General features: G+C 49.3%; 1 protein-coding gene across 1 annotated transcript in view; it reads right to left on the bottom strand.

The window, feature by feature from the left end:
* The window catches only part of TLN2 (talin 2), a 420,526-nt gene that overhangs the window by 43,852 nt on the left and 349,722 nt on the right, over positions 1-26,952 (bottom strand). Inside the window, exons 43-48 of the mRNA XM_080808179.1 lie at positions 25,256-25,402; positions 20,743-20,844; positions 17,990-18,109; positions 10,770-10,916; positions 3,832-3,998; positions 2,762-2,945 (exon numbers count right to left, since the gene is read on the bottom strand). Of these exons, the coding sequence (XP_080664305.1) occupies positions 2,762-2,945; positions 3,832-3,998; positions 10,770-10,916; positions 17,990-18,109; positions 20,743-20,844; positions 25,256-25,402 (867 nt within the window). The remainder of the gene's footprint in view (positions 1-2,761; positions 2,946-3,831; positions 3,999-10,769; positions 10,917-17,989; positions 18,110-20,742; positions 20,845-25,255; positions 25,403-26,952) is intronic.

The raw sequence follows: 26,952 nt of genomic DNA, 5'->3' as shown, positions 1-26,952 counted from the left end.
TATGTGCAATTACTGTCTTCTCCCCTGAGATGGAGGTAAACTGCGGGAGGGCCAGCCTGGGCTTCTGTCTGTTGTGTTTTCACTCAGAACAGGGTCTGGCACATCACAGGTACACAGGAAATACTCATGTATTTCCTGTGACTGGCTGGACAGGTGCGCGCCCTAATGACACTGGAAAGAATACGCTGGTCACTGAGCAGAGACCAGAGGCCAACCTCACAGCGTGCTAGACCTGGGATCTGAAGCCCCGGCTGTACTCCAGAATGACATGACATGACCTGCCTTACATTTAAGTCGCCTTCTGTCACAGCAACAATTTCCCTTTGCTGGGGGCAGTGTTCCAGGTGCTGAGACACGCACATCACCCATGACCTTGCTTTGTCCTTGCCACAGCCATTCCAAGCGGGGACTGAGATGCTCCTGTCCACACTCCCAGGGCCTGGGATTCACACTCTAGTCAGTGTGATCCCAAGGGTCATGGTCCTAACGTTCACACTCGCTTACGCTCTAGGGCTCCGGCTCCTCACACGCCAACGGCATCAGGAGCACCAGCCCTATCTCACCGCACAGCTGCGAGGGCGACCGCATAATGTAGCTGAAAACACATCACAAACTCTCGTGTTCCCCACGGCTGAGAGCATGGTGAGACCGTGCCTCTGCCCCTCACACCGTCTCCTGCTCAATCCTGCGCCTTCTCACCCCAGGGCGCATGAAACCTCTGGCAACCTCTGGAACCACAGGGCGGGTCAGGGCGTGGCGGGTCTCGTGAGGAAGGGCTGACGGCTAAGGACCTCACGCTGCCTGATTCCCGCCATCACAGGAGCAGGTGGAGAGCAAGGGACAGCAAGCAAAGGTTGCCGACAACACCCAGAGCGCGCGGTCCCATCCCGGTCACTAGGAACTGACTGCAGAGTAGGCACATTTTGGTGAGGGGATATTTTCCACTAGAGGCCTCATTAGAAGTTGGGGCTCCAAGAAAAGTTTAGGGGTGCCTGGGTGGCTTAGTGGGTTAAGCCTCTGCCTTCAGCTCAGGTCATGATCCCAGGGTCCTGGGATCCAGCCCTGCATCAGGCTCTCTGCTCAGCAGGGAGCCTGCTTCCTCCTCTCTCTCTGCCTGCCTCTCTGCCTACTTGTGAGCTCTGTCTGCCAAATAAATAAATAAAATCTTTGGAAAAAAAAAAAAAGAAGTTGGGGCTCCAGGACCTCTAGGCCATTTGGGCGTCGAGACTAAACAATTTGATACACGTCTCCGTGCTCCAAGATTTAAGTTCTCCCGGGCCTATTCACTTCTCCTCAAGTGGGGCCAGGCTCAGAGAGTGTGGATTCCAACCCCACTGGGCGTTTTGAAGCGCTGCCTTCCTCTGTGGGGGTAAGAACACCATCACAGGCAAGGATTTGCATGAATGCTTCGAATTCCAGAGGGCAGCCAATCCCAGCCGGGATGTTATCAGAGAGAAACCGGGCAGGAGGAGTAAAAAGGCCACATGTGGAACGTTTGCTCACGGAGCTCTGCTCCACTGGAGGATGTCGGGCAGGGGAGGGTCATGGCCACATGGGAGCAAAGCTGATGGCCTTGTGTGAACTGCCACAGGAGCTGTCGTCAGTCCGGGCCCTGCATGGTGGGTGGCTTCCTACCCAGTTTTGTGCCCATGGGCCAAACACGGGAGTTAACAGAGGGTGTGCCGTCTGATGGTGTTGGGACAGACAGAGCAGACAGAGCAGACGGGTCATAGGTTCTGCCGTTGGGAATGGGGACAGTCTGTTGCTGGGGGCCTGGCTGGCTCTACATTCAGTAACAGCAGAAGACGTATTTGTGGACTGTCCACTGTGCTGCACTGGGTGCTTAGCTGTCGAAGATCAGTAAACTGTGGGTGCTGTGCCTGAGGAGCTGGGGGTACAGGCTGAGGAGGAAGGAGCAGGCAGGTTACGGGAGCACAGAGCCCTACCCTAGCCCCAGCTCCTCTCTCCCCTCCCCTCCCCTCAGGGCCAGATTTCTCAAGTGCTATCTACGCACACTGGCTTCCTTTCTTTACCCCCATCTGGCTACTTCCTACAAACAGCCGTTGCTGGGGAGACTAACGGCGCCACGGCTCTAGTGGCCAGCTCCCAGACCTTCATTTTCTCCACAACTCAGCTGTGTCTCTCTGGTGCATTGAAACACTCACCTCTCTTAACGTCAGGAGCCACGGCTTTCCTCCTACCAGCTGCTGCTGCTTCTCCATTTCCCTGGGCATCTCTTTCTCCTTACTATGGTCTTAAGTGGCGTCTTACTCAGCTCTGCCGTGAACCCCCCTTCTTCTCTTGCCCCACGCTCTTCCTCTCCTGTGGGCGCAGTCACTGTCTGTACGGCCACAGCCCCTGAATCCACACCCCTATACCATGCGGGCTTCCGTCCCCTCTCTAGTTCTACCTGCAGTCTCTCCGTACTGAACTCACCTTCACCTCCCCGCCCAAGCCTGCTCTTCCTCCAGGGAGCCACCGCCCCCTCCCTGATCTCGCTTGTGACTTTGAGTCCTCCTGGCCCCCTCCCTCCCCCTTACATCCAAATGCTCACTGTGCTCAGTCATTCACCAGTCATCTCTACCCCCATGGCCGCCACCACTGTCTGTGGCGCCCTCCCATCAGACCCCAAACTGCGGACGCACCCAAACACCCGCTGTTACTTCTGCTGTTCCTATTTTGCCTTTGGTCTCTTCTGAGGCCTGCTGCACAGTGTTTACAGATACGTGAGGGGGACCCATGGCCCTAGGTCCTCCAGTACCTGTGTCTCGGGGTCATCAGAGCCCAGGCTGGCGGCCCCCAGCTTGACCACCTCAGCAAGCTGGGTGATGGTGGCCGCTGACGACTGGGCCGCCTGGGCCAGCTTCTCTGGCGTGGATGCGGCCCCCGACACCAGCAGCTTCGTGTCTTCCACCAAGGCTTTGGCTGTCTTCAGAATGTTCTCCCTGAGAAAGGGGGGGAGGGAGACAGAGGGCAGAGCTTGGCTACTGGTAGTTAGGAAGCAAAGAAACCCTTCCTAAGGGACTGTTTTTATTAAAGAACTTTGAAGAACAGAAAGGATGGATCACCCCTGCCTTATCGGGGCGCTCACTGTCCGTGTAGGGAAGTGGGAAGAAGCGAGTCAGCCCCGTATCTAGAGTCACTTAATAGTAAACTTCAGTGAAAGTTTCAGGCCCACCAGGTTGGCCCTCTTCCCCCAACCTTGTAGCTCAGTGAGAGGTCAGCTGCTTTCCTGTGGTTCCCCCTAAATTCTTCACAGCTATAGGGAGCTGCAAGGACCTATGGGTCATCAGAACCCAAAGGGCTGTATCCTAGGATGAGTGACAGCATTGGTAACCTTCTTCCTAGCCCAGCTCTGGGAGTGAAGAGAGAGGAAGAAAGGTACTGGGCATGTGGCAAGGCTACCGGAGGCGGGGGCTCCCCAGGGGCAGATGGAAACCCCACACCAGCCTCCAGGAGCAGGGCCTGAGCAGCCAGCCTGGGACGGACAGCGGGCTCCGAGCCCCACTCTCCATTTATGTCACAGCTCCATGGGCCCGTCCTGGCCACTCCCACTCCCACTGGGTTTGGGAGCAAATCAGAGGCCCATCTCTCTAGTTTGGAAAGCAGAAGATCAAAAAGCTGTCCCCTGCCGGAGCAGGCTGGATTAAAGGCACAAAGCTGGAACGCGACTATGTGTTTACAGTCGGCAAAGGGGGCTTGTTTTGATTATGTGGTTCCCTTTCTCCCGTTGAGCATCTTACTGAAATCAAAATGGTTAACCGCATTTCCAGCTCCTGGGTGGAGTCTCCGAAGTCCGTCAGGTCAGCCTGAACCTCTCCCTACCCATACCTGTGGTCTGCAAAGGTCTCGTTGTTTTCCGCATTCAGGGTCCCCGCAGTCGCAAACATGATGGTGGTGTCCAGGTCCGCTATAATCCCAGACACAGCAGTGGCAGCTGTGATACATGCCTGCGTCCCCTTGTTCCCAGCCTGCAGAGCTGACAGCACCAAGGACACCTGTAGGCAGAGAGGGGGTGTCAGGGAAAATGGGGAAATGCAGAAAATGTAACCCAAAGATTTTCAGACTCAAATATCACTGAAAAAAAAAATAAGCCACTCAAAAAATAGAAAAGGATGGAATTCTTCCAAAGTCATTTATAAAGCCAAAATTACCCTGATACCAAAACCAGACAAGGGTGCCCCAAGAAAGAAAAATTAAAGGCCAATGTGCCTGATGAACATAGTACAAAAATCCTCAACAAAATATTAGGGCGGTGAATTCAACAATTCATTAAAAGGATCATACACCATCATCAAGTGGGATTTACTCCGGGGATGCAAGGATGACTCAACACCCACAGATCAGCCAATGTGATACACCAATAAACAATAAAAATCTTATGATCATCTCAATAGATGTAGAAAAAGCATTTGACAAAATTCAATACCCACTGATAGCAAAAAACTTTCAACAAAGCGGGTACAAGGAGAACATATCAACATAATAAAGACCATATATGACAAACCCACAGCTAACACCATACTCAATGGTGAAAAGCTCAAAGCTTTTCTTCAAAGATCGGGAATAAGACAAAGATCCCCACCCTTGCCACTTTTATTTAACAGAGTATTGGAAGCCCTAGCCAGAGCAATTGGGCAATTAAAAGAATTAAAAGGCATCCCAATTGGAAAGGAAGAAGTAAAACCATCACTATTTGCAGCTGACATACTGTGTATAGAAAACCCTAAAGACTCCATCAAAAACTGTCAGGAACTACTCAATGAATTCAGTAGAGTTGAGGGTTACAAAATCAATACACAAAAATCTGTTGTGTTTCTATAAGCTAATACTGAACTATCAGAAAGAGAAAGTAAGAAAACATTACCATTTACACAACTGCATCGAAAAGAATAAAGTACCTACAAATACATTTAACCAAGGGGGTGAGCGACTTATATATGGAAACCTCCAAGACGTTATAGAAAGAAGCTGAAGAAGGCACAAATAAATTGAAAGATACTCCATGCTCACAGACCGGTAGAATCAGTATTGTTAAAATGTCCATACTACCGAAAGCTATCTACAGATTCAATACAATCCTTATTGAAATTCCAAATGGCATTTTTTCACAGAAATACAACAAACCATCTTAAAATTTCTATAGACCCTAATTAACCAAAGTAATCTTTTTTTTTTTTTTTAAGATTTTATTTACTTGACAGAGATCACGAGTAGGCAGAGAGGCAGGCAGAGAGAGGGGGGAAGCAGGCTCCCTGCTGAGCAGAGAGCCCGATGCGATGTGGGGCTCAATCCCAGGACCCTGGGATCATGACCTGAGACGAAGGCAGAGGCTTTAACCCGTTGAGCCACCCAGGCGCCCCTAACCAAAGCAACCTCGAGAAAGAACACAGTTGGAGGTCTCATGCTCCCTGATTTAAAACTGTATTACAAAGCTGTAGGAATTTAAACAGTACGGTACTGGCATAAAAACAGACACATGGATCAATGGAACAGAGAGCCCAGAAGTAAAGCAAGCATATATAGTCAATTAATTTATGACAAAGGAGCCACGGACATACAATGGAGAAAGGACAGTCTCTTGGACAAATGGTGTTGGGAAAATTGGACAGCTACATGCAAAAAAATTGAAACTGGATCACTGCCTTACAGCATACACAGAAATTAGCTTAAAATGGATTGAAGACTTGAACGTAAGACGTGACACCATAAAACTCCCAGAAGAAAACAGGCAGTAACCTACTTGCAATAGGTCTTTGTGATGATTTTTAGAATCTGACACCAAAAACAAAAGCCAACAAAAGCAAGAATGAACAAGTGGGGCTCTGTGAAACTAAAAATTTCTGCACAACAAAGGAAACCATCAGCAAAATGAAAATAGCAACTTACTGATTAAAGAAAATATTTGCAAATCCTTTAACTGATAAGGGCTTAACACAGAAAATACAGAAAGCATACATACAACTCTAGCAAAGTAACAACCCAATTAAAAATGGGTGGAAGATCTGAAAAGACATTTTTCTAAAGAAAACAAACAGATGGACAACAGGTACACGAAAAGATGCTCAGTATCACAAAATATTAAGAAAATGCAAATCCAAACCACAGTGAGATACCATCTCATAGCTGCTGGCATGGCTCTCATCAAGAAGACAAGCGATAACAAGTGTTGGCAAAGTCGCAGTGGAAAGGGAACCCGGTGCCCAGAGGGTGGGAATGTACGCTGGTGCAGCCACTGTGGAAAATAATATGGGGGTTCTTCAAAAAACTACCAGGAGAACTACCATAGCATTCAACAATTGCAGTTCTGGAAATTTATCTGAAGCAAACGAATTTTAACTAAAAAAAAAAAAAAAAAATGTACCTCTATGTTCACTGCTGCATTATTTACTATTGCTAATCTATGGAAGCAACCGAAATGTCCACGGATGGATGAATGGATAAAGAAAATATGGTATACGTCATCCAGTAGGATATTATTCAGCCACAGGAAGAATGAAATTTTGCCATCTGGGACAACGTGGACAGACCTTGAGAGCATTACGCTAAGTGAAGTCGGCCAGAGAAAGAAATGCCATATGATCTCCCTTATATGTAAAACCCGAAATAAAACAAAAAAACCCAAGCTCTCGGATACAGAGCACAGAATGGTAGTTGCTAGCAGCAGGGGTTGGGAGTTAGGAGAAATGGCTAAACTTTTTTTGTTTGTTTGAATGCATCGAATAAAAATTAAAAACAGAACAAAACAAAACCCAACCATCCAACCTTCTAGCAAAAGGGATCAGTTTTCTGGAAGGAGGGATGGTGTGGATTGAACAAAGGAATTTAAAAGGCACAAACTTCCAGTTACAGAATATAAGTACATACAGTGGGCAACATGGTGACTACAGTTGACTTTTGTATATGTCTCACAGCAGTGTTAAGAGTGCATCTTAAGAGTTCTCGTCACCGGGAGCAAATGTATACATTTTCTATTGACGTGAGATGGTGGACGTTCCCAAATTTACTGTGGTAATCACTGTATATGTAACACACGAAAGACAAACCATCATGCTGTATGTACCCACTAGACTTGTGCAGTACCGTGTATCAATTATACCTCAAAACGAGGGGAAAGGGGCGCTTGGGTGGCTCAGTGGGTTAAGCCTCTGCCTTTGGCTCGGGTCATGATCTCAGGGTCCTGGGATCGAGCCCCACATCAGGCTCTCTGCTCAGCAGGGAGCCTGCTTCCCCCTTTTTCTCTGCCTGTCTCTCTGCCTACTTGTGATCTCTGTCTCTCTCTCTGTCAAATAAATAAATAAATAAACCTTAAAAAAAAACCCCGGGGAAAAAGTAAAGAACAAACAAGAACAGGGCGCCTGGGTGGCTCAGTGGGTTAAGCCACTGCCTTCGGCTCAGGTCATGATCCCGGAGTCCTGGGATCGAGTCCCACATCAGGCTTCTCCTGCTTTGCAGGGAGCCTGGTTCTTCCTCTCCCTCTGCCTCTCCTCCTGCTTGTGCTCTCTCTCTCTGTGCCAAATAAATGAATAAAATCTTTAAAAAAAATACACACACACACAAGAACAGTGGATTTTCTCTCTGGGGCTCAATGCAGCCGATGGGTTAACACATGTTTTGGTGTCAACATTTCAGGCTGAGTACCAGCATTATCATTTGCTGGCTAAACAACTTTGGGCAACTGTTCGACCTTTCTTAGTGCCCTCATCTGTACAATGGGGACATTATTACATTATTTCTTGCCTATCAGGGTTGTTGGGAGGAACAGAGAGGTGGGGATGTATATCTATTCTCCAGCAGGGCACCTAGTAAGTGATCAGTAGAGAGTAGAAAATTTTAACAGGATTGTTTCTGGGACCAGAGAGAACGTCAGGCTCCTGTGAAAGGTGTGGTCATTTCCGCCCCCTCTGATCAGGTTTTCTGAAGAACAGCCGCCTGCTAACACTCCTCACTCCCGCCCTTAGTTGCCTCTGGATTGGAAAAGCTTCAGGGTGGACCCCATCATGGCTAGAGCCCGGAGCGTACCTGTGTATGTCCCCTCTGCACCCCAGCACTCCCTTGCACTGCCACCTGCCAGTAAATAACAATTCGAGTGATTTGAGAGTCCAGGAAGTTGGCTCTGTTCACTCCGGTGACTTCCACGCCAGAAACCCTTTGCTGCTATCTGCCACCCATCAGCCCCCCGCCCCCGAACATCCCCACTGTTCCTAGAGACACCTTCCTACAACACAAAGCTAACTTTACCACACCCTTGGGTACAATTGTCTCCTGCTGTCAAGGAAAGATGAGCTTCTTGCACAACGAGTTCAACTTCTCAGCCCTCCCACCACATTCTGGCCACATCAGCCAGCTCCTCACTTCCCCAAACATGTCCCACCCCTCCAGCAGTGGGTCTGCCCCTGCCTGCAATGCCCCCTCCCTGTTCTCCAGCTACCAGGCTGCTCACCCTGCAAAAGCCAGCTCCAAGTCCCCACTGTCCTCATCCAGAGACCCAGCTCATGTCCTGATGATTCCCGGGCATGCTGTCCCTCCCCCAGGACAGCCCATTTAGCACAGGTTAAAACAGCATGCATCTGGCTAGTGACCAGAGACTCTGAGTCTGGGGACGGTCTGGAGCTGTCCTATGAATCTCTGTGCACACACCCACCATCCTCAACTATGGCTGAGCCAAAGAAGAGTCTGAAAATATTCCGTGAAGGTACTGTTTAAAAACAACAACAACAAAAAAAACACACTGACCAGGACTCTCACCATCAGTGAGAGCACCAAGTTTGTATGCTCTCTTCCTTCTGTGCTGCTCAGATCTTAGCAGAGGTGCTGGACACAGCCTAGCAGGCAGGGCAGGGGGCCCACTTCCTGAGCACCCGCCGCGTCCCAAGACTAGCCCACAAGGATTAGTTTCTCTTCCTCATTTGCCTGATCCTCCTTCCCAGAGTTCAACGCCACCATGTCCCACCAGGAAAAGTCAGAGTGGCACACAGCTGGCCTGGGAATGAAGTATCCAGTTTCTGGAAAGAACTCCTGGAGGACAGGTGACGAAGGCCAAGACAGGGAGTTCTCCCAGACTTGGGATGTTCTGTGCCAGACTCAAAGACAGAGAGTCCAGAAACAGGGTCCCACCAGCTAAAAAAGGGGCCCAAGTCAGCAGTTTATGGCTATGAGTTCCCAGGGGGTGAGGACACAAATGTGAGCAAGTCAAGAGGCCCAGCGGGCGGGAAGTTAACGGACACAGCCAAGCCACGTAAGAAAGACACACCATGCAGAGACAGCAGGGCAGGAACATGGAGCAAGAAAGCACCAAAAAGGCTAGTTCAGTCTGTACAGCCGGTTCCCTGGCTTTGAGTCTCCTCTAGGTGTCCTAAGTCAGGGACCCTCTGCTGGGAGAAGCAGGAAGACAGAGAACAGCTCAGCAAGATCACGGTGCTGGTTCCTACCGGCCAACATCATGCAGCCGGGACCCCCGCCTCCCCTCCTTCAGGGGCCAGCTCCAAGGTCTTCGATGGGGGAACTTGGCCAGAGTAACTTCAACAAGGAAGGGCTTTGAAAGAAAGGACAACACCTTCCTCCAGCTGAGAGATTGATTTCCTTGTCCTGTGGCGTCCCAGGCAGCCCGGGCAGGCCTGTGGGCCGAGGGAGACGGCCAGACTCCGCTCAGCCTTGGCAAGGGGCCAGGTACACAGCGGCCTCTGCAGTGGCAGCTGCCAGGTGCGGGGTCCCCTGCCTGCCCCTCCAGTCCAGTTGCCAGCTTCTAGGCAGGGCACAGCTCTATGACCTGGAGATCCGAGTGAAGGGAGGGACAAGCCAGCAAAGCACTGATACTCCAGCCTGCATTTTGAGTGGCCTGGAGGACAGCTGTCCTGAAGAAGGACTCGGAGAAACAAGCCAAGCAGGAGACAAGTATTCTGTTGGGGGTCTGTAAGGGAGCTCCGGGAATGCAGGGACACTGAGAATGGGCTTTGTTCAGTGGGGACCCCAGTGGGCGAAGAGAGTTGGAAGAGAATTTACAGAGAGCAGCAGCCAGGATGTCGGACGTGGTGAAACGTGGGTCTGGCCCTGTGCCAAGCACCTTGACACACACCACCACATTTCATCTTCACAACCCTACGGGCCCGGCTTGTATTTCCCTGCGCTCATTCTGCAGATGAGGGCATTGGGGCTGGGAAGGGGACAGTCACTGCGCTGAGACCCTAGTGCCCCAAGCACTATGCTGTGTATGGGATTCTCTCTGCCAACAGCCGCTGTTAGAGATCGAACGCCTCCACCGGGCTCCTGTTCTCCCAACCAAGGTGCGGGGCCACTGTGGGCAGGGTGCTCAATGCTTCCCCGAGCTTCACTGTCTCTTCTGGGAGGAAAGAGGGTGCGTGAAGGGAGCTTTAGGCCCTTCCCAGTGCCCTGCACCTGGGAGCCTCCCTGAGAAGGAAGCCCAGGGGACATGTGTCAAAAGCAGTTGCAGGGTGGGGCTCCTGGTGTTCCAGTGACTTTGACACGGTCTGTCCCTTCTGTCTGCAGGAAAGTGCACCAACAAGGTACATCGCGGGGGGCCTGACTTTCGAAGGAACAGTCCCTCTCGTGTTCTCAATTTCTCAGGGCTATGAATCACCCCAGCCCCCTGATGGGCTCCATCCCTGGGGAAATCCCTGCATGAGAGAGACCACCAGACCTGACCAGATCATCTTTGGCTTAGCCTCCCGCTTATGTTCCTGGTCACAGTGGGCCACCGAGGGCCAGTGCGGGTTATGGTGACCACCTTGGGCCCGAGGACTGTTCCTTACCTTCTCTGTGACTGCGCGGGCACACTCGATGAGCTCCCTCTTGGTGTAGCTGTCTGTGGGGCACACCTGGAGGGCCCCCGCCTTCTGCACCAGGAAGATGCAGCCGTGGCCCAGGTCCTGCACGCGAGTGCGAATCTGAAAGCCGATCTGTGGAGGCAAGCCCAGGGTGGGGAAGGAGAGGCATGAAGGATTCTGCCATCGAGGGCTCCCCATGTGGAAAATTTCTTCTATGTCCTATGGGAGCCTGGCTAGGAAAATTCCACTGCTGTTAGGAGTCTGTGCTTGGTGGAGTATGGAATTTGGTTGATTTTACTTCCCTTTTTAGAGCCTGTAAAATGCCCACAGTCCCCAGGAAGCAAGCCCATGTCCCCTCATCCTAGCCTAATGCCTTTCTGATATTTGTTACCTTTTCTGGCGTGTTGTTTACTTGTATACCCAGCCACCTGACAGAAATGTTAGAAGAACTCTGTGGGGGTAATTATTATTCATTTATGCATTTATTGAGCTCCTACTGTGTGTCAGGGCCTCTCCTGAGCAGCGATTGCATTTACTTTCATTTATTCTGCACGGCAGCCCTAGAGAACCATTAGAAGTTCAAAATATATAGCATTGGCAAGAAGCATAAAGCATTCAGGTTCTTGCAAAGTTGGTACATTTACAAGCAGAGTACCCCCTTCCCTCAGCTGTGTCCCGTGGTGAGAGCAACATGCTGGGCCCAGGCTTCCTTTCTCTATGGCCAGGTTGTGGTTTCCTTAAAAAGGTACATTTTTAGAGCTAAAGGCTCAGCAGGCACACATTCTTTTAATGACCCCTGAGTTGTGTGATTATAAAAGGGGCTTTGCCTAAAAGAACCCAAATGAGCTCCACGATAGATAGGCAGTCTCTTTCAGGAGTAAGAAATTCCACCTCCCCAAGTTTGCATTCCTCTGGCTGTTTCACGTCAATTTTCATTTTAGTCTGATCAATACAGCTGCCATAAATAACCTGCCCTCCAGCCCAGGTAAGCAACTAAAAGCAAAACACCTTAAGCTTTAGTTAGTAAGTGTTATTGCCAGGACTCCACGACAGCAAGAAGGGGTGGCTTCTCCTTTCAGCATCTACCAGGAAGAGCTACCAAGATCTCAGGCATCCTGAGTAAAAGCTGGGAGATCTGGACCACCAGGGTGCTATCTTCCAGCATTGTCCTATTCCAGTTCAAGGTGGTGGTGGGGGGTTGGGATAGCAAAGGGGGTTGCAAATGTTAACCCTATTATGGAAGCACGTCATGCTTTTAGGGGGAAAAAGGTAATCCACTTATTCCCTCAAGGCCCAAAGGATATTTAAAATCCATTTAATATGGGTGCCTGGGTGGCTGAGTGGGTTAAGCATCTGCCTTTAGCTCAGGTCATGATCCCAGGTCCTGGGATGGAGTCCCAGCCTGCTTCTCCCTCTCCCTCTGCTTGCTGCTCCCCCTACTTGTGCTCTCGGCCTCTCTCTCTGTCAAATAAATAAAATCTTTTAAAAAATCCATTTAGTAGAAAAGTCTCCTGATCCATAAGGGGGAGCTTTGGCTCTTTGGGGGTCTACCAAAGCTTCATCATCAGGGAGGGCTGCCTGCGGACAGTCTCCAGGTGGGATACAACACGAGGAAAACATACAAGCTGGCAGCTTTGCAAACAAGTCCACCACTGAGCAGGGGAGAGGTACTCCTATTCAGTCCCCCTGAGGAAACCCCCAAAATGCAGCTGTTCGCTGGGCACATCTGCTGATTTAAACACAAGGCCTGGCTGAAGCAGGGGGCTGCCCCACGAAAGCTGAAAACTCATCCTGGCCCTTGAGCCTTTTCCGATCCATGTACTTGAACCCTATACACTACAAGGTCAGAGCTAATCCATACACAAAAGCTCTGTGACCACAGGTCTCCAAGTGACAGGCATTGCTGGGAGAGCCAGGTAGGGGGCAAATGGTGGAAGAAACAGAATTTCAAAATAAAGCTGACGTTACTAGTTCAACCTCTTCTTGACAGATGAAGAGACGGTGCAGGCTCAGAGAGGTGATGTGAGTGGCCCAAGTTCACACAGCCAGTGTCTGGCAAAGCCAGATGAGAACCCAGGTCGCTCTCTGCAATTAAAGGTATTTCTTAAGAAGTTCAAGGGCTGGGGCGCCTGGGTGGCTCAGTGGCTTAAACCTCTGCCTTTGGCTCGGGTCATGATCCCAGGGTCCTGGGATCGAGCTCCGCATCGGGCTCTCTGCTCAGCAGGGAGCCTACTTCCTCCTATCTCTCTGCCTGCCTCTCTGTTTGCTTGTGATCTCTGTGTGTCAAATAAATAAATAAAATCTTGAAAAAATAAAAATATAAATAAAAAAAATAAAAAAGTCAGATTCTGAAGCCTGATACAGCCTCAGCCACTGCCTCATTTCTGTATTTTGCTTGGGCTGCGGTGTTGAGAAAATCCTGTTGTGTGCACACAGGTTTTCCTGGAGCCCCCGAACCCCCGCAGGGAAAAGCTACATCAGCCTGAGGTCTGCACGAAACTACCCAGTGGGCTACGGTAAGGCACCGGTGGCCCCCAAAGGGTTACCTCATGGTCCGGCCCAGAGTTTATTCAAAAACACACACAGTTTTTCCTAAGAGTTTTAAAAATCGTTCAATTAGGTTTAAAAAGTGAGCCTTGAGTCAAAGGTACAGAACTTGCATAGCGCCTCCCTGGGTCAGGGGCCAGAAGGGTAAGGTGGGAAGCCCCCGTGTGAGGAAGGACCCGTCTTGGAAAGAACATTCTCTGTGGCCCACTTCTGCTCCCTGCTCGGAGCCACGCCTGAGCATCCTGTCCACCCAGTGGTGGGCACTAGGGCAAGCACAGGCCTCTTAAGTCACTCCCAAGTGGCTCTGAAGATGGGAGGGTGAAGGGACCTTCTCCTCCACTGTCTCAGGCCTGGAACCTATGGGCAGACATGACACATCGTCAACGACTCTCTGAGGTTCCCTCAGCACTCTCGCGAGAGGCTTTGCCGTGGAAAACACCCCAGTGTCCTGATGCTCAGCCCCTCCCTTGGAGGGGACACCAGGCATGTAGCACAGGATCCTGCAAGTGCACTGCGGAGCTGGGGCAGTGGTCCTTCGGAGGGAGAGTCCAGATAGGAAGCACGGCCAAAGACTAGCACCAGAAGGCAAAAGGATAAGCCTAAGATAAGGCAACAGTTGTACAAAGCCATTGGGGTTCTTGGCCAACCCAGGGCTTGGTCCTGGCAAGGGGTCTGTGCCAAGGCACATGATTACCTTTTGGGTGCCTGGAGGCCTCCTTGAGGTTTGGCCATGCAATCCTCCTGTATGCTTGGCTGCGCAGTCCTATTCGGACAGCACGCAGGAGGCTGAGTCTCACGGGGGACAGGCTGAAACAGGCTTCACTTATTTTCACAGACTAAGAGGGCTGAATGCAACAGGAAGGGGAGGGAATCTCAGGACATGAGCCCCATGCCTGCCCTCAGCCCTTCACCCAGGAGGGCAGCACGGGCAGCAGAAAGGCCCAGGGGCTCCACTTCTGGCTCAGCCCCTTCCTGGCCTCCAACACCCTGGCCAAGCTGGCTAACCTCCCAGGCCTTTGTTCCCTCACCTATGAAACGGGACAGAACCTGCCCTACTACCCAGGGCTGATGGACCAAATGAAAGGTGTGTATAAACACATCTCAAAGTAGAAAATACCACACGAATGCTGTGACAGGAGGTAGCTTGGTGAGGCGGAAGCAGCAAAGGCTATGATGCCCTGGGTTTGAATCCTGACCTTGCCATGTTTACTTCTTACTTGAAACTTTACTTATTCCAAACTCAAGTGGTTTCCATACTGACTCTTGTAGCTGCGTGCTCTTGGACCATTTAACTAAGCTCCCTGAGCCTCAGTTTGCTAACCCGTGAAATGGGGGAAGAACGAAGGATTGTGTAGTTCAGAGGGTACATGGGACAGGCCCCAGCATGGATCTGATCTGTGGTGTGGACTTGATGAACATCTCTCCGATTATTCTTTTCCACGGGTATGTGGGACAGCTAGGACAGGCACTTAAGGGGGACAACAGAAGCAACATACTCTACTGCAATCTCCCAGAACATTCTGTACTGCTTCAAGAACATCTGAGAGAGAGAATGCATTTTTAAGATTGTATTAAAAAAGATAAGGATTTAAAAAATGCTAACTTCTCAAAGTAACACTAAATTTCTCAGCAAATCTGACCAGCCCCCAGGGCAATATGACTTACCACCAACCAGTGTGTATTATAAAGGAATGTGGCTCAGACATTCGACTTGGGGTTTTAAACTGGCAACTGCAGCAAAGCGTGACTCGAACGTCAAGAAAAACCCTCAATTCCCTTCTTGCCCAAATGGGCATCTTCTCCTGGTTTTACATCCTGGGGGAAATTGGAAGTCTGGCCTTTGTGAAGTTTTGGATCAAATTTCAGTTGGAGGGGGTCTCAGAAATACTGATCATCATCTTTACTGCCTAAAGCTAAACAAAATGTACACATTTGTCTCAGGCTTTCAAAACAATCACATCTGAAACCAGGTCAAATATCATTGGCCTGGGAGAGTTTGTGAACACTGAAAGGCAATTGCAGATGTTAGCTGGCAGACTTTAGAGTTTCTCCTTAAATAGAAAAAAAAAAAATGGAAGGGCAAGAATCACGAGCATAGAACAGAAACAGGGCATCACTTTCCACCTACAAAAAGTGTGTCTCGGAGCGGAAAGTTTTAAAGAATTCTAGTGTAGACTACCCATCTCATGTTTGGGAAAAGGCCGCGGTTCTTGCCACAGGCGCTCAACAAATGTCCGTGCCAGCTTTGAAGACACATGGTATTACACGTGCTCACAGCAGAGTTCCCTTCGAGACAAAGCTGTAGTCACTAGATCTTTCCCCCTAGCGTTTGTATTTAGCACTGGTGGCTCACAGGATCTCCCTTTTCAAGAGAATAGGGATCTCTGGGAAGTTGCCTGAGGGTTTTGACTTTCCTCGAGAAAGTCATTTGCACAGTGGTGTTAGCAGGAGTTTGACTTTTCCCTGGAAAAAGCAGCAGATAAAGCTCCTGCTTGGTGTTCAGAGGGGAGAGGTAGGGCTTCTCCCGTAATTGTCACATTCTGGAAAAGACCAAAATGCTGGCTCGGCACCACAGCCGGCAGGACCATGAGGGAGCAGCTTCTTCCTTCCTTGCCCTGGATAGAAATACTTTCACATGCTGTGAGGTGGGGTCCCCTTGGGAGAGAAAACTAATTCCACAGTCTTGGAATAAAAAAACAACATTGCCTTAGGGATCCCCCCGACCTTCTCAGTTTTCCCCTAAATATCTGTCTGGCAAACGCACACAAAGAATTTTCCTTAGCAAGCCACTGGTAATTGTATATTCTCTCTGCCCCTTTTGGCTCCAGGTCACACTGCTCTTGTGTCTGGAATGTAAAATATAACTCAAGACGCATGGGTGTAAAGGGAGAACCTTAATGAAAACGTCAGCTGCTACAAATGCGGGGCCGGGGACTAAAGTAATTTCGTGTGGGGCTTTCATTGATACCTTTCCTTTCCTGGCTGCTCTGACGTTATTTTGTATTTTGCTTGGTGGTCTGGGTTGCAGGAGGAAAATCTGCCTGTTTCGCACGTGGGCTGGGGAGCTCTGAAGAACTCAGACGTGGAAAGGTCTCCACGGGTCATGTGCTCTTCACGCAGTAACTCAGGCTGCGGGTCAACATCGGAACCGACCAGACAGATCTAGATTCCATTTTTAAAAGATTTCTGGAAACAGAGATCCAAACCCTCCCAACAGCCTCTTTGTTTTTTGAGTCCTGCAAAGCCTACCACTTTTTCCTTTTGTCCAGACTGTTCCTTCCTGTGATGTAAGTTCCCTTAGGCTTGTTTAGGAAATCCAATCTTCCACAGAATCCTGATTGGGGCCTGGGGAGGGGGGGTGGTTTCTGGTGATTTTTCTTTCTGGGTAGTGACTTCATAGACTCGTTACAAACAGAATTATTCATGCTGCAGCCTAAACACTCAACCATACTAAAATCTCAAAGTGCAGGCACTGTTAGAAACCTCCCTCATCCCATGCTAGATATGTATGTATGCATGTGCATACATACGAGACTCCTGTTCACATGCGTTGTTATGACATGTTAGCAAGGGATTTCACTTTGGGTCATTTCTGCATCATCTCCGGGAGTCTTTGTGAAGACATGCTTAGAATGGACTCCAGGCAAACCAGCACTAAGTGGTCTGGGGACACGGACTGTCACTGCAGGAAGAGAAGATCGGTCACAGCTGCCCGCCCCGAGAGCCCGCTTCACTTATGAATATCATAAACAGGGTTTGTGTTTAATACAATGTCACAGAATGTAGTTACCTTCATCTTCCCAGAATCCCTGCAATATACTCCACTGTTCTTTACTGCAGACCGAGCTCTGTGTCTCTGAGGAGCCATGTGATAGCTGGGCACGGCACACCTCCTCTCTGCTATTGCCGGCAGGGGTGTGGCTGGGCGTGCGCTGCTCCAGCTGGCCTGTTTGCTTCCCAGGGGACCCCGTGGTTACTCGGGCATATCAGATAGGAAAGGGGGCTCTTAGAAAGTGGCCCCTGGGACCAAACTTTGGCCAAACTAAGGCTCCTATGGGTGTAGGTATTCTAAGGCAAAGTCTGTGTTCGGCCACTAGGGAAAGGGAAGTTTAGGGTTTAGGAAAGGCAGGTAGGTAATGAAGAGGAGTTCATATGAGATATGGGGGACGGTTCATAGAAAGTCGCCAACAATAGCTGGGTAAGACTTTGTGTCACAAAAGTAGGCTAGCCAGCCCTTTCTCAGACCAGGACGGTTAACTCCCACACTCAGCTCTTCCAATACTGCTGTGAGCCTTTGGGAAACAGGAAAACCACTGAGGAGGATGTCCTAACCAGAGGAAGATGGTAGCTTGTGTTCTGCTTTGGGAGTCAGGTGACAGGCCAGGAGACAGGGGACCTGGCCAGACACTCCCAACAGAGGGCATCTGTCTGAAAGCCCCCTTCCCCAGGTGGACCCAGCTCTCCGCCTGTTGGCCTCTGAGCACAGTCGGGGCTACTGGGTCTGAAGCTGGGGGACAGGCGGGAGAGCAGTGGGAACTAAGCCTGGTTTTGTCTACCAGGCTGGAATCTTCTAGAGTTGAGCTAAGCTAGCCAGAATCCCCCGGGAGTGGGTACCCGTGTGCATGTGCTTCTTAAAACGGGGGCTTATGGTGGCAGACCTCCTCTGGCTCCGCCGTGGCTGCTGCCATCTGGCCCTGGAGGGCCAGGTGCCCATAGTCACTGGTCATTTGTGAAGCCAGTCCTCCCAACTCCTCCGGGTTAGTAACCGACTTAGTCATCTGGAAAAAGAAAACAAGCAAGACACAAACACACACATACACACACACACACACACACACACACACACACGGAAAAAAGCATGAGAACCATGTGTTAATTCCACTGGAAGCCAAAGGGTTTCATTCACTTTTAAGCTCTGGACTTGCATTTGGGGCTGGAGAGGGGAATTCAAGCAAAGCCCATGCTGCGACGTGCACAACAGGCCGGGGCCCCTCTCAGGCCAGCAGGTCCTGGTGGGGCCAGCGGTGACATGCTAGGCTCAGGCTGGGCAGGCCCTCATGGTCCACACTGGGAGGTGAGCGTAGCAGCGCCCCCCCACCCCCGGCCTGGCCCTGCGGGTCACCATGACACTTCCCTCGGGGAATGCAGGGGGTATGAGCCCCAGGCAGTGCCCATCCCTGGTCACATTCTGCAGCAGAGACCTGACCTGGTCTCTGGGAACCCAGAAGCAGGTCCCACCCTGGCAAGAGGATGTGAGGATAGCAGGGCTGTCAGGGAAACCATGATTGAGAAGTGACAGATGAGCCCAGTATCTGAGAGGAAGGTATTTCAAGAGAATACAGCTTTATAAGCAATTTGTGCCAAAGGAGGACAAGGGTTGAGCCACAGATTTGGTTAAGTGTCCACTGCAGCCTCAACAGCTGAGCTATGCCTCCTCATTAGGATATTCAGTATTTTCTGCCTGCTTCATAGAAAAACTTACCTAAAAATTTATCCTACCTAGCTAACACACTCGTTTCAAGACCTTCTTTTTCCTCTGACAAAACGCCTCTTAGCGCTCCGAACAGCAGTTTTAAGTGCCGCCCATAAAGGTGTCCTTGTCTTTCCTAAGAGGCTTCCCTCCTGCTGCACCTCTTCTCTCTCGGTGGCCACAGAAGGGCTTAAGAGGGCGCCTGGGTGGCTCAGTTGTTAAGCGTCTGCCTTTGGCTCAGGTCATGATCCCAGTGTCCTGGGATCGAGCCCCTCATAGGGCTCCCCGCTCCGCGGGAAGCCTGCTTCTCCCTCTCCCACTCCCCTGGCTTGTGTTCCTGCTCTTGCTATCTCTCTCTGTGAAATAAATTAATAAAATCTTTAAAAAAATTTAAAAAAAAGGGCTTAAAAATAAATATTTTGAATGGCCCATTGCTGCCCATTAACCCTGCTAAGGGGAAGGGTTAGCCATCTAAGGCATGTTTGCCAGGAAATGTCACTGTCTGGCAGGTATAGGCATGGGTTCCTTGGGAACCCCGAGAGAGAGGGAGGCTGTACCTTCAGCTGCTTCGTTTGAGCCCTGCCACGCAGACCACAGCGATTCCGGGGCAACCTGACGTGGTGAAGCAGGGCCTTTGCCCACTCAGGGTCCAGGCTGGCTAACGCAGCAGCAGCCACGCAGCCCTCAGCTGGGCTCCTAAAGGGCATGGATGGGCTTGTGATGGGCCTGCTGAGAACCTAGACCAGGAGACGTTCCAGAAACACAAGGAGGCCACTCCAAAGATTTTCGCCTCCTGCTGCACTGTGCTCCCTCCTCAGAGGACCCGGCACCGCGGGGCTGCCTCAACTGACCCGTACCCTGCCCGGGAACCCCCCGAGCAGCACCAGCTCTTTCAGTCCCGGAGATGGGTACTACTCCTTTTCCCCTTGCCGGCCCACGTCCTGTTAAGCACCAGTGAACCTGGCACAATCACAGGGTTTCTAAGAAGGAGGAGCGGCAGCCGGGGAAGCCTTTGTGGTCCAAGCTCAACCTCTAGTGGACACAGGACTACATGACAAAATCATCCTGAGGGGCCGGCCTGGTGGGGTAGGCGTGTCGCCACGGCTCAGTCTGGTCCCTCCAGCCAAGAGGCTGCTTCGTCTCCCTACTCAGCCTCACACGGCTGCAGCAGAGAGACATGGTCCCAAATTTTATTCCGTGACATCTGAGCCTTCAAAGGGTAAAGAGGAACTTTCTTACTGTGCACTCCTGTTTATTCTTCAAGGACACCACTGGTTGTCTTTTGTACAACTTTTTAACCTATCAAGATAGCATTCTCCGTTCTTTATGCTATTTTTATCTAAAGAGGCACATAATACAATTCCGATGGCAATACATTTTCACAAAAAAAAAAAAAAAAAGAAAAAGAAAAAGAAAATTACCTCCAAAGGTCATATACCTTCTGTTGTCAGGGAAATTGTCTTTATATAACCATGCTGTTTCATTTTGCCTGAAAGACTGGCATATCTTTCTGTCCAAGGACTATAACTTGATTCCATTAGACAACCACTATTCCACCCTACATGTCTTCTCTTGTATGTAACTTTATAAAAACACCTTAAGACCTTTGCAAGGTGAATAGGATTTTTTTTCCTTCCCCTTATCTCTAACTTCCTTCTCATTTTCTCTCCCTCCTTTGCTCCCTTGTCCTCATGCCCAAGTCTCAATTATCTGTAATTCCCTCTTGCAGCTTTTCCAGGAAATGAGAGCTCCAGCGGATGGGGGTGTCTAGACCACAGGCAGCCAGAGAGACCACAGATAAAGGACAGAGCTGGGGCCCAGAAGGAACTAGAAACAAGGGGTAGTCTCTGTCCAATAGAGACCCTGATTTGAAGACTCAGTGGTGGTAGTGGTGGACACCAGGGCAACCGACAGTGGGTGGGGCAGCTCTTTTCCTCTTACCATTTCCTGAGCTGTCACCGCAATGGCTTTGGAATATTTAACCACAGTCGTCTGATAGTCGACGAATGTTCCCTTTGGTTCTGGAGGAGTGCCTTCATCCAGCTACAGAGGAGAGAAAAAGAACCCACATGTCAGGAGAGGACAGTTGAAGTATGGGCTGTATTTATTAGAATTGGGAATTTTGGAAAATGGAGACGCCCACAGAATTTCTTTGTCTAAGAGTCAACAGCATCCCCCAGCTTTGGTGATAAGGACTTTAACAGAGGTATAAAGACAGCACTTGGGGTACACAGGCAAGGGGGCCCCAAGCCTTGTCTGAGAGGAGATCGAGAGCATTCCCAAGGAACAACATATCTGCCAGATCTTACCAGGGGAAGAGTCTGCTACATATAAAAGGTAGGGAAGGGGTCCTAAGAAGTAGATTAGAGTTCAAGCATATGGTGGTGGGCATGAGCCAGATACTTTTAGGGGAGCAAAGAAAGGCAGAAGATGAACTGGGAGAGGAGGCAGAATCTACACTGTGAAGGGCTTCCCTAGGAATGGTGTAGTCCATAGAGGTTTATGCCCTGGAACCCTCCTTCTGATCTAAGCTGGGGAAGACAAGGGATTGGTAGTACTAGTTCCTCATCTGACTTTGAGAGCAATACGAGTTGAGAGATGGGAGAGATCGCTGTGGGGGGAAGAGCTGGGACAAGTGGGACCGTGACTCTGTCCCTCGAAGGGTTGGGAACATATTGGTTCAGAAGCCTTGTATTTGAGACCTGGTTCCAGGGCTTATAAATGGGCCTCAAGCTCGTTGCTTAAATTCTGAGTCTCAGGTCCTTCAATGGAAACTTCCTAGCATCAGAAGGTTGTAGTACACATCAACTGAGACCATACCTGGCCAAGAGCTACATGAAGGAAGAGGAGATGATGACCAGGTTGACGAAGAACATGATGATGATAATGTCAATGATGACCATGATGAAGAAAAAGGCAACATCTTCACCACCATCTTCATCATTACTGTCACCATTGACTGCTGAATGGTATTCCAGGTGAGGAGCCAAAATAAGGAGAAATGAACACAGGAAGAGTGAGTGTAGTGGACAGAAGAGGGGGCCGTTGAGAGCAGTGAGGATGAAGCTGAGCTGTCTGATGAAGAACCTTGAAATCAGGAGGAAAATGGTGGGATCTGGGGTACACAGTGACATATTTGAGAAGACCTTCCACACAGCTCTCTGCCGTATAGTTCGCAGTGCGGGCAGAGATTGGGGCCAAGAGGGCACTTAGGAAACATTAGATGGAGTCTTCAATAAGAGCTCAAGGTCGCAAGCAGGCGCTAACTAAGACATGAACTGAAGGAACAGCTTCCTGTCGCCCATGTGTGATGTGGCCGCACAGTTCTGGAAGCATTTCCACCAAATTTCCACCAAAGCATCAGCATGGACTCCAGGCTGGCTTTTTCTGGGATTCTTTATAAGGAATAAGCTGCTGACAATGATCTCCATCACACTACGGGGGTCCTGCTGGTCAAATGAGGACTGAGTTGTGGACTCAGTCACTCGGTATAAACTGACTGGGCATCTTCTACGTGTCCAGCAATGTGCTGGGAGACTTCATACGAGCCACAGCCCAAGAGCAGACACACCAGGAGCTGGAGCTGGAAGGCAGCTTAGAACACAACCTGCCAGTCCGAAGACAACGAGAAAGGGAAGAACAAAGTAATCTTTTTTTTTTTTTTTCAAATTTATTTAGTTCAAAGAACTCTCCTTTGTTCTGAGATTATAGCCTTCCTACTTTTTTTGAGGGGGATGTTAACATGACCTTTCCGTTATGAAATAGTAGTGATGCAGAGAGCAGGCTTTTTGTCTCTTTAACCCCCTCCCCTGGTCAGAAAGAAGAAAAAACTATCGCCACCACCAACACCCAACAACCCAAACCAAAAAGCAAACAAAGAAAAGGTAGTGGGTCACAAAAACTCCAAGACTGAGAACCACTGACCTCACTCAATAGGGAAACCAAGGTTCAGAGAGCTTGAGTCATTTGTCCAAGGTCACCCAGAAACCCAATTACTTCATGTTAACCTATCAATTCCCAAACCTTCGGGTGCTTAGACATAGAGAATTCCAGGATGAACCTCCACGGCAGAAGCACCAAAAGGGGCACAAATTACATCCAAGTTACACTCAACGTTGGGTATGCTCATTTTTTCTGCCAGTCACTCAATGACTGAGAATTTCAGACAATGATGATGACAGTCTATCAATGCTGTGACCAAATAACCAAAACTCAGAAAACACCCTATTTCTAACACTTTACTGCCTACGGGCTCAAAGGCCCTGGAGTATCACTGAATACAAAGTGGGCAGCAACGGGCAGGGTGGAGTAGGCTCAACAAACAGAGAATGCGGAAGAGGCATTGGGTAGAACCACAGCTATCAGGTCTGGGTAGAAGGAGTTTGGGGGTACCGATAAACCCCGACTGTATACTCTGCAGAATGGCGGAAAGAACCCCTTTGTTCTGGCCTCTGTGGTTCCTGTCATTAGAAGTTCCTAATTATTGCTATCAGGTAATGCCAGACTTCTCTCCCAGCCCTTCCAAAACAGTCAGGAGTGTCCTGGGCTGAGTGAGAGAGTAGCTGTCCCACCACTGACATCAAACAGTGCAAGTGCTGTTTTCTTTACTGAAAATCCATCTTGGTATGCAAGGCTCAGCAGCTATCGAAAAAGACTTCAAGAATCTGACTTCCATATTCCAGAGATTTTGGAACTCTTACCTATCATTATAGTCATTCGGAAAAATACCTTCTCCTAGGGAGAAAAAAGTCATCTGAATTTCTAATTCGTATTGAGAAAACTTGAGCTCCATTATTTAATATCCTTCATGGAAACATGGCTTACTTTCTTTTTTTTTCTTTTAAAGATTTTACTTATCTATTTGAAAGAAAGAGAGAGCACAAGCAGGGGAGCGGGAGGCAGAGGGAAAAGCAGGCTCCCCGCTGAGTGGAGAGCCTGATGCAGGACTCGATCCCAGGACCCCAGGATCACGACCTGAGCTGAAAGCAGATGCTTAACCAACTAAGCCACCCAGGGGCCCTGAAACATGGCTTACTTTCAAGGCTCAGGTGTTCTGATGTCCTGAAAACCAAACACAACCACTGAGATTTCCCCAAAAGCTTTAGAAAGAAGGGAATTTCACTCATTTTCTGCCAAACTGTCCATATTTGAGGAACGAGAAGCCCACAGCAGAAATTACCAGAGTGATCTGACAAGGCCCGTCCAGGGTCTCTAAAGGAGTCCTGGCATCCCCGCCTGGCTCGTGACTCTCTCGGTCTGCTAATGACTGTGTAATGAATGTTTAAGGGGAATTATCCTAATTATAGTTTCAGGCTATCACCTCTTTATGGAGAAACGAACCAACCAATCTTCTCTAAATTAGCAATTAAAGACCACTTATTATCCTGAAAAACCATAATAATGTATTCACAATCTGACAATGGACATTTCAAAACAGGGACAAAATCTAAAATTCTTGGCGGTGCCATCACAGAATGGAAATGAGATGTTGCTGAACAACTCTTAATTTTAATGACTATCAAACTGACAAGACTAGTGAAGGATTCCTTGAGGAAAGAGCAGGAGATACTCTCCAGTCACACGTCCCTACTCATCCAATTCAACCACCAAGGGGTCACTGGAGGATTAATGACTGTCACGTTGTCTTCTGTGCCCACTGCCTGCAGGAGTTCAGTATGGGCTTTCACACATACTACTTAAGTGGTGTCTGCATCTGGCTATCAAAACCATGGGGGAGATTTAAAAGATTCAGAGATTCCTGGGGTCCCTGGGTGGCTCAGTCCATTAAGCATCTGCCTTCGGCTCAGGTCATGATCCCAGGGTCCTGGGATGGAGTCCTGCACTGGGCTCCCTGCTCAGTGGGGAGCCTGCTTCTCCCTCTCCCTCTACCTGCTGCTCCCCTTGACTGTGTTCTCTCTGTCAAATAAATAACTAAAATCTTTAAAAAAAAAATCCAGAGATTCCTTGGCTCAAGTCCACAGAGATTTCAATTGATTAGGGCTGGGGTAGGGCCTAAGAATGTGCTCCCCATGGTTCCAAAGGAGCCACTCTGAAGACCAGCCCTTGGGAACCCCTTCATTATTTCATTTTGGACTTTGTTTCCCACGACTACTCTAGGAGGTAAACAGGGGAGGTAAATAACTATTTCCATTTTCTAAGTGAAGGAACCAATGATACCTTCTCCATCGCCATTATTTTTCCCTGTGTAAAACCAGAAGACAGGGTGAGAGTGGCTTCCAAAGTAATGAATGAATAACCAAGAATGAATATCATGTTGGACAGAGGATAGGATGTGTGTACGCTGATCAAAACCCTCAGGAAAAGAGGACGGTCACTGGTATCCACTTTGACTGGCTGCTCCTTAGAGAAAAGCACCTAGGGACCATGTCTGAGGGAAACCAAGGAGGAACTGGGGTCAAGGGATAAAGGTGAGCATCTGGGAGCCCAGGCCTACCTTGCTCATGGCCTCTGCAATGGCGTCCACCATGCCTCCCACCAGCCCCACTTCACTGGCGGCTTCATTCAGTGTCACCATGATGTCATCGACGGCCTCCTTCATGAGCTGGGCGGCCTCTGTGATGGCATCATGGGTGTGCTGGGCCTGAGAAGGGAAAGCGGAAAGAGGACTGTGAGAAGTTTCCATAAGCAGAGGAAAATGGTGCTTGGTCTCCTCAGAAATCACTTCACTTCTTTCAGGTATAACCTTAAAAAAGCACAACACAAAATTCTATCCCCGTTATGGAGCACAACAGGGATTCTGGATTTTTCCTTCTCTTTCTGTTGGTACATTTGTTTGATAAAATCACTACAAATCAGAAAGAGAAGTAGAAAAAGATGTCTTTTTATAATCAAAAGGAAAAACAAAATTGCAATATCAAACAGCATCCTATGACAGGATCAGTTTTATGTTAATCTGTCCAGGATGATAAAAAGAGAATGCCACTGATTCCCAATGACGCAAGCTTACAGGTTTAATTAAGAAAAAACCAAAACCTGGGGCGCCTGGGTGGCTCAGTGGGTTAAGCCTCTGCCTTCAGCTCAGGTCATGATCCCAGGGTCCTGGGATCGAGCCCCACATCGGGCTCTCTGCTCAGAGGGGAGCCAGCTTCCCCGCCCCCTCTTTGCCTGTCTCTCTGCCTACTTGTGATCTCTGTCAGAAAAATAAATAAAATCTTAAAAAAGAAAGAAAGAAAGAAAGAAAAAACCAAAACCTAATATAAGGGAAAAAACATGTTCACAACAAATGCACTTCTCTTCAAAGCTGCACAACACTCTAGAATTCCCTTCCTGCAAATAAGGTTGGATTGTGTCAATGTAGTGACATAGAGGAGAAATACATCTGTGGAAAGACGAATAGCCTTTGGAATTACGTCACAAATTACACTGCCAAGAGCCTAGAGGGACGAGGGAGCAACGTTCTCCAGGGACTGACATTCTGCAGGCAAAGTCTCGAGTGCTCCCAAGTTCCCTCTGACTGTAACTCGGAGATGCTCCAACACCTGCCAGAGTTTCACAAGCGTATCATGCACCGAGGAGACGCCAGGTAAATGAATGGATGAAAGATGAAACAATGGTGGTTCCAGGCTCCTGAAAAACACCTCCAATGGGAGACAGATGCAGAAGGAGCCAAGTCCTGCCATCGGAAAAACTGGGTTCTAGCTCTGGATCCACCTCTTACTGGCTAAGCAGTCCTAGGCGTGGCTTCCTCGGCACAATGGGAATAATTGGAACAACACTACACAGAATTCCAATGAGACGATATGGATACATGCAGCATATATTTATAATAAGGGCAGGCTAGGGGCGCCTGGGTGGCTCTGTCAGTTAAGTGTCTGTCTTTGGCTCAGGTCATGATCTCAGGGTCCTGGGACTGAGCCCCACACTGGGCTCCCTGTTCAGTGGGGAGCCTGCTTCTCCCTCTGCCTCTGTTCTCCCCATCTCGTGCACATACTTTCTCTCTCTCAAATAAATAAATAAAATCTTGAAAAAAGAAAAAAAAGAATGGCCTAGTATCAGGTGCCTGACTTCATGTCAGGCAGTCAGCATCAGAATCGGCCCGGTGTAGGCGCTAGGGGCCCCCCACAGTGGCCACGGCTGCCCTGACGTACCTCGGTGGGACACGCCCCTTCCAAAGACCCAAGAAACTGCACC

Source organism: Martes martes (assembly GCF_963455335.1).
Source record: "Martes martes genome assembly, chromosome: 7".
Lineage (NCBI taxonomy): Eukaryota > Metazoa > Chordata > Mammalia > Carnivora > Mustelidae > Martes > Martes martes.
The sequence above is the reverse complement of the archived record's forward strand: the minus strand, read 5'-3'. Positions and strand labels throughout refer to the sequence as shown.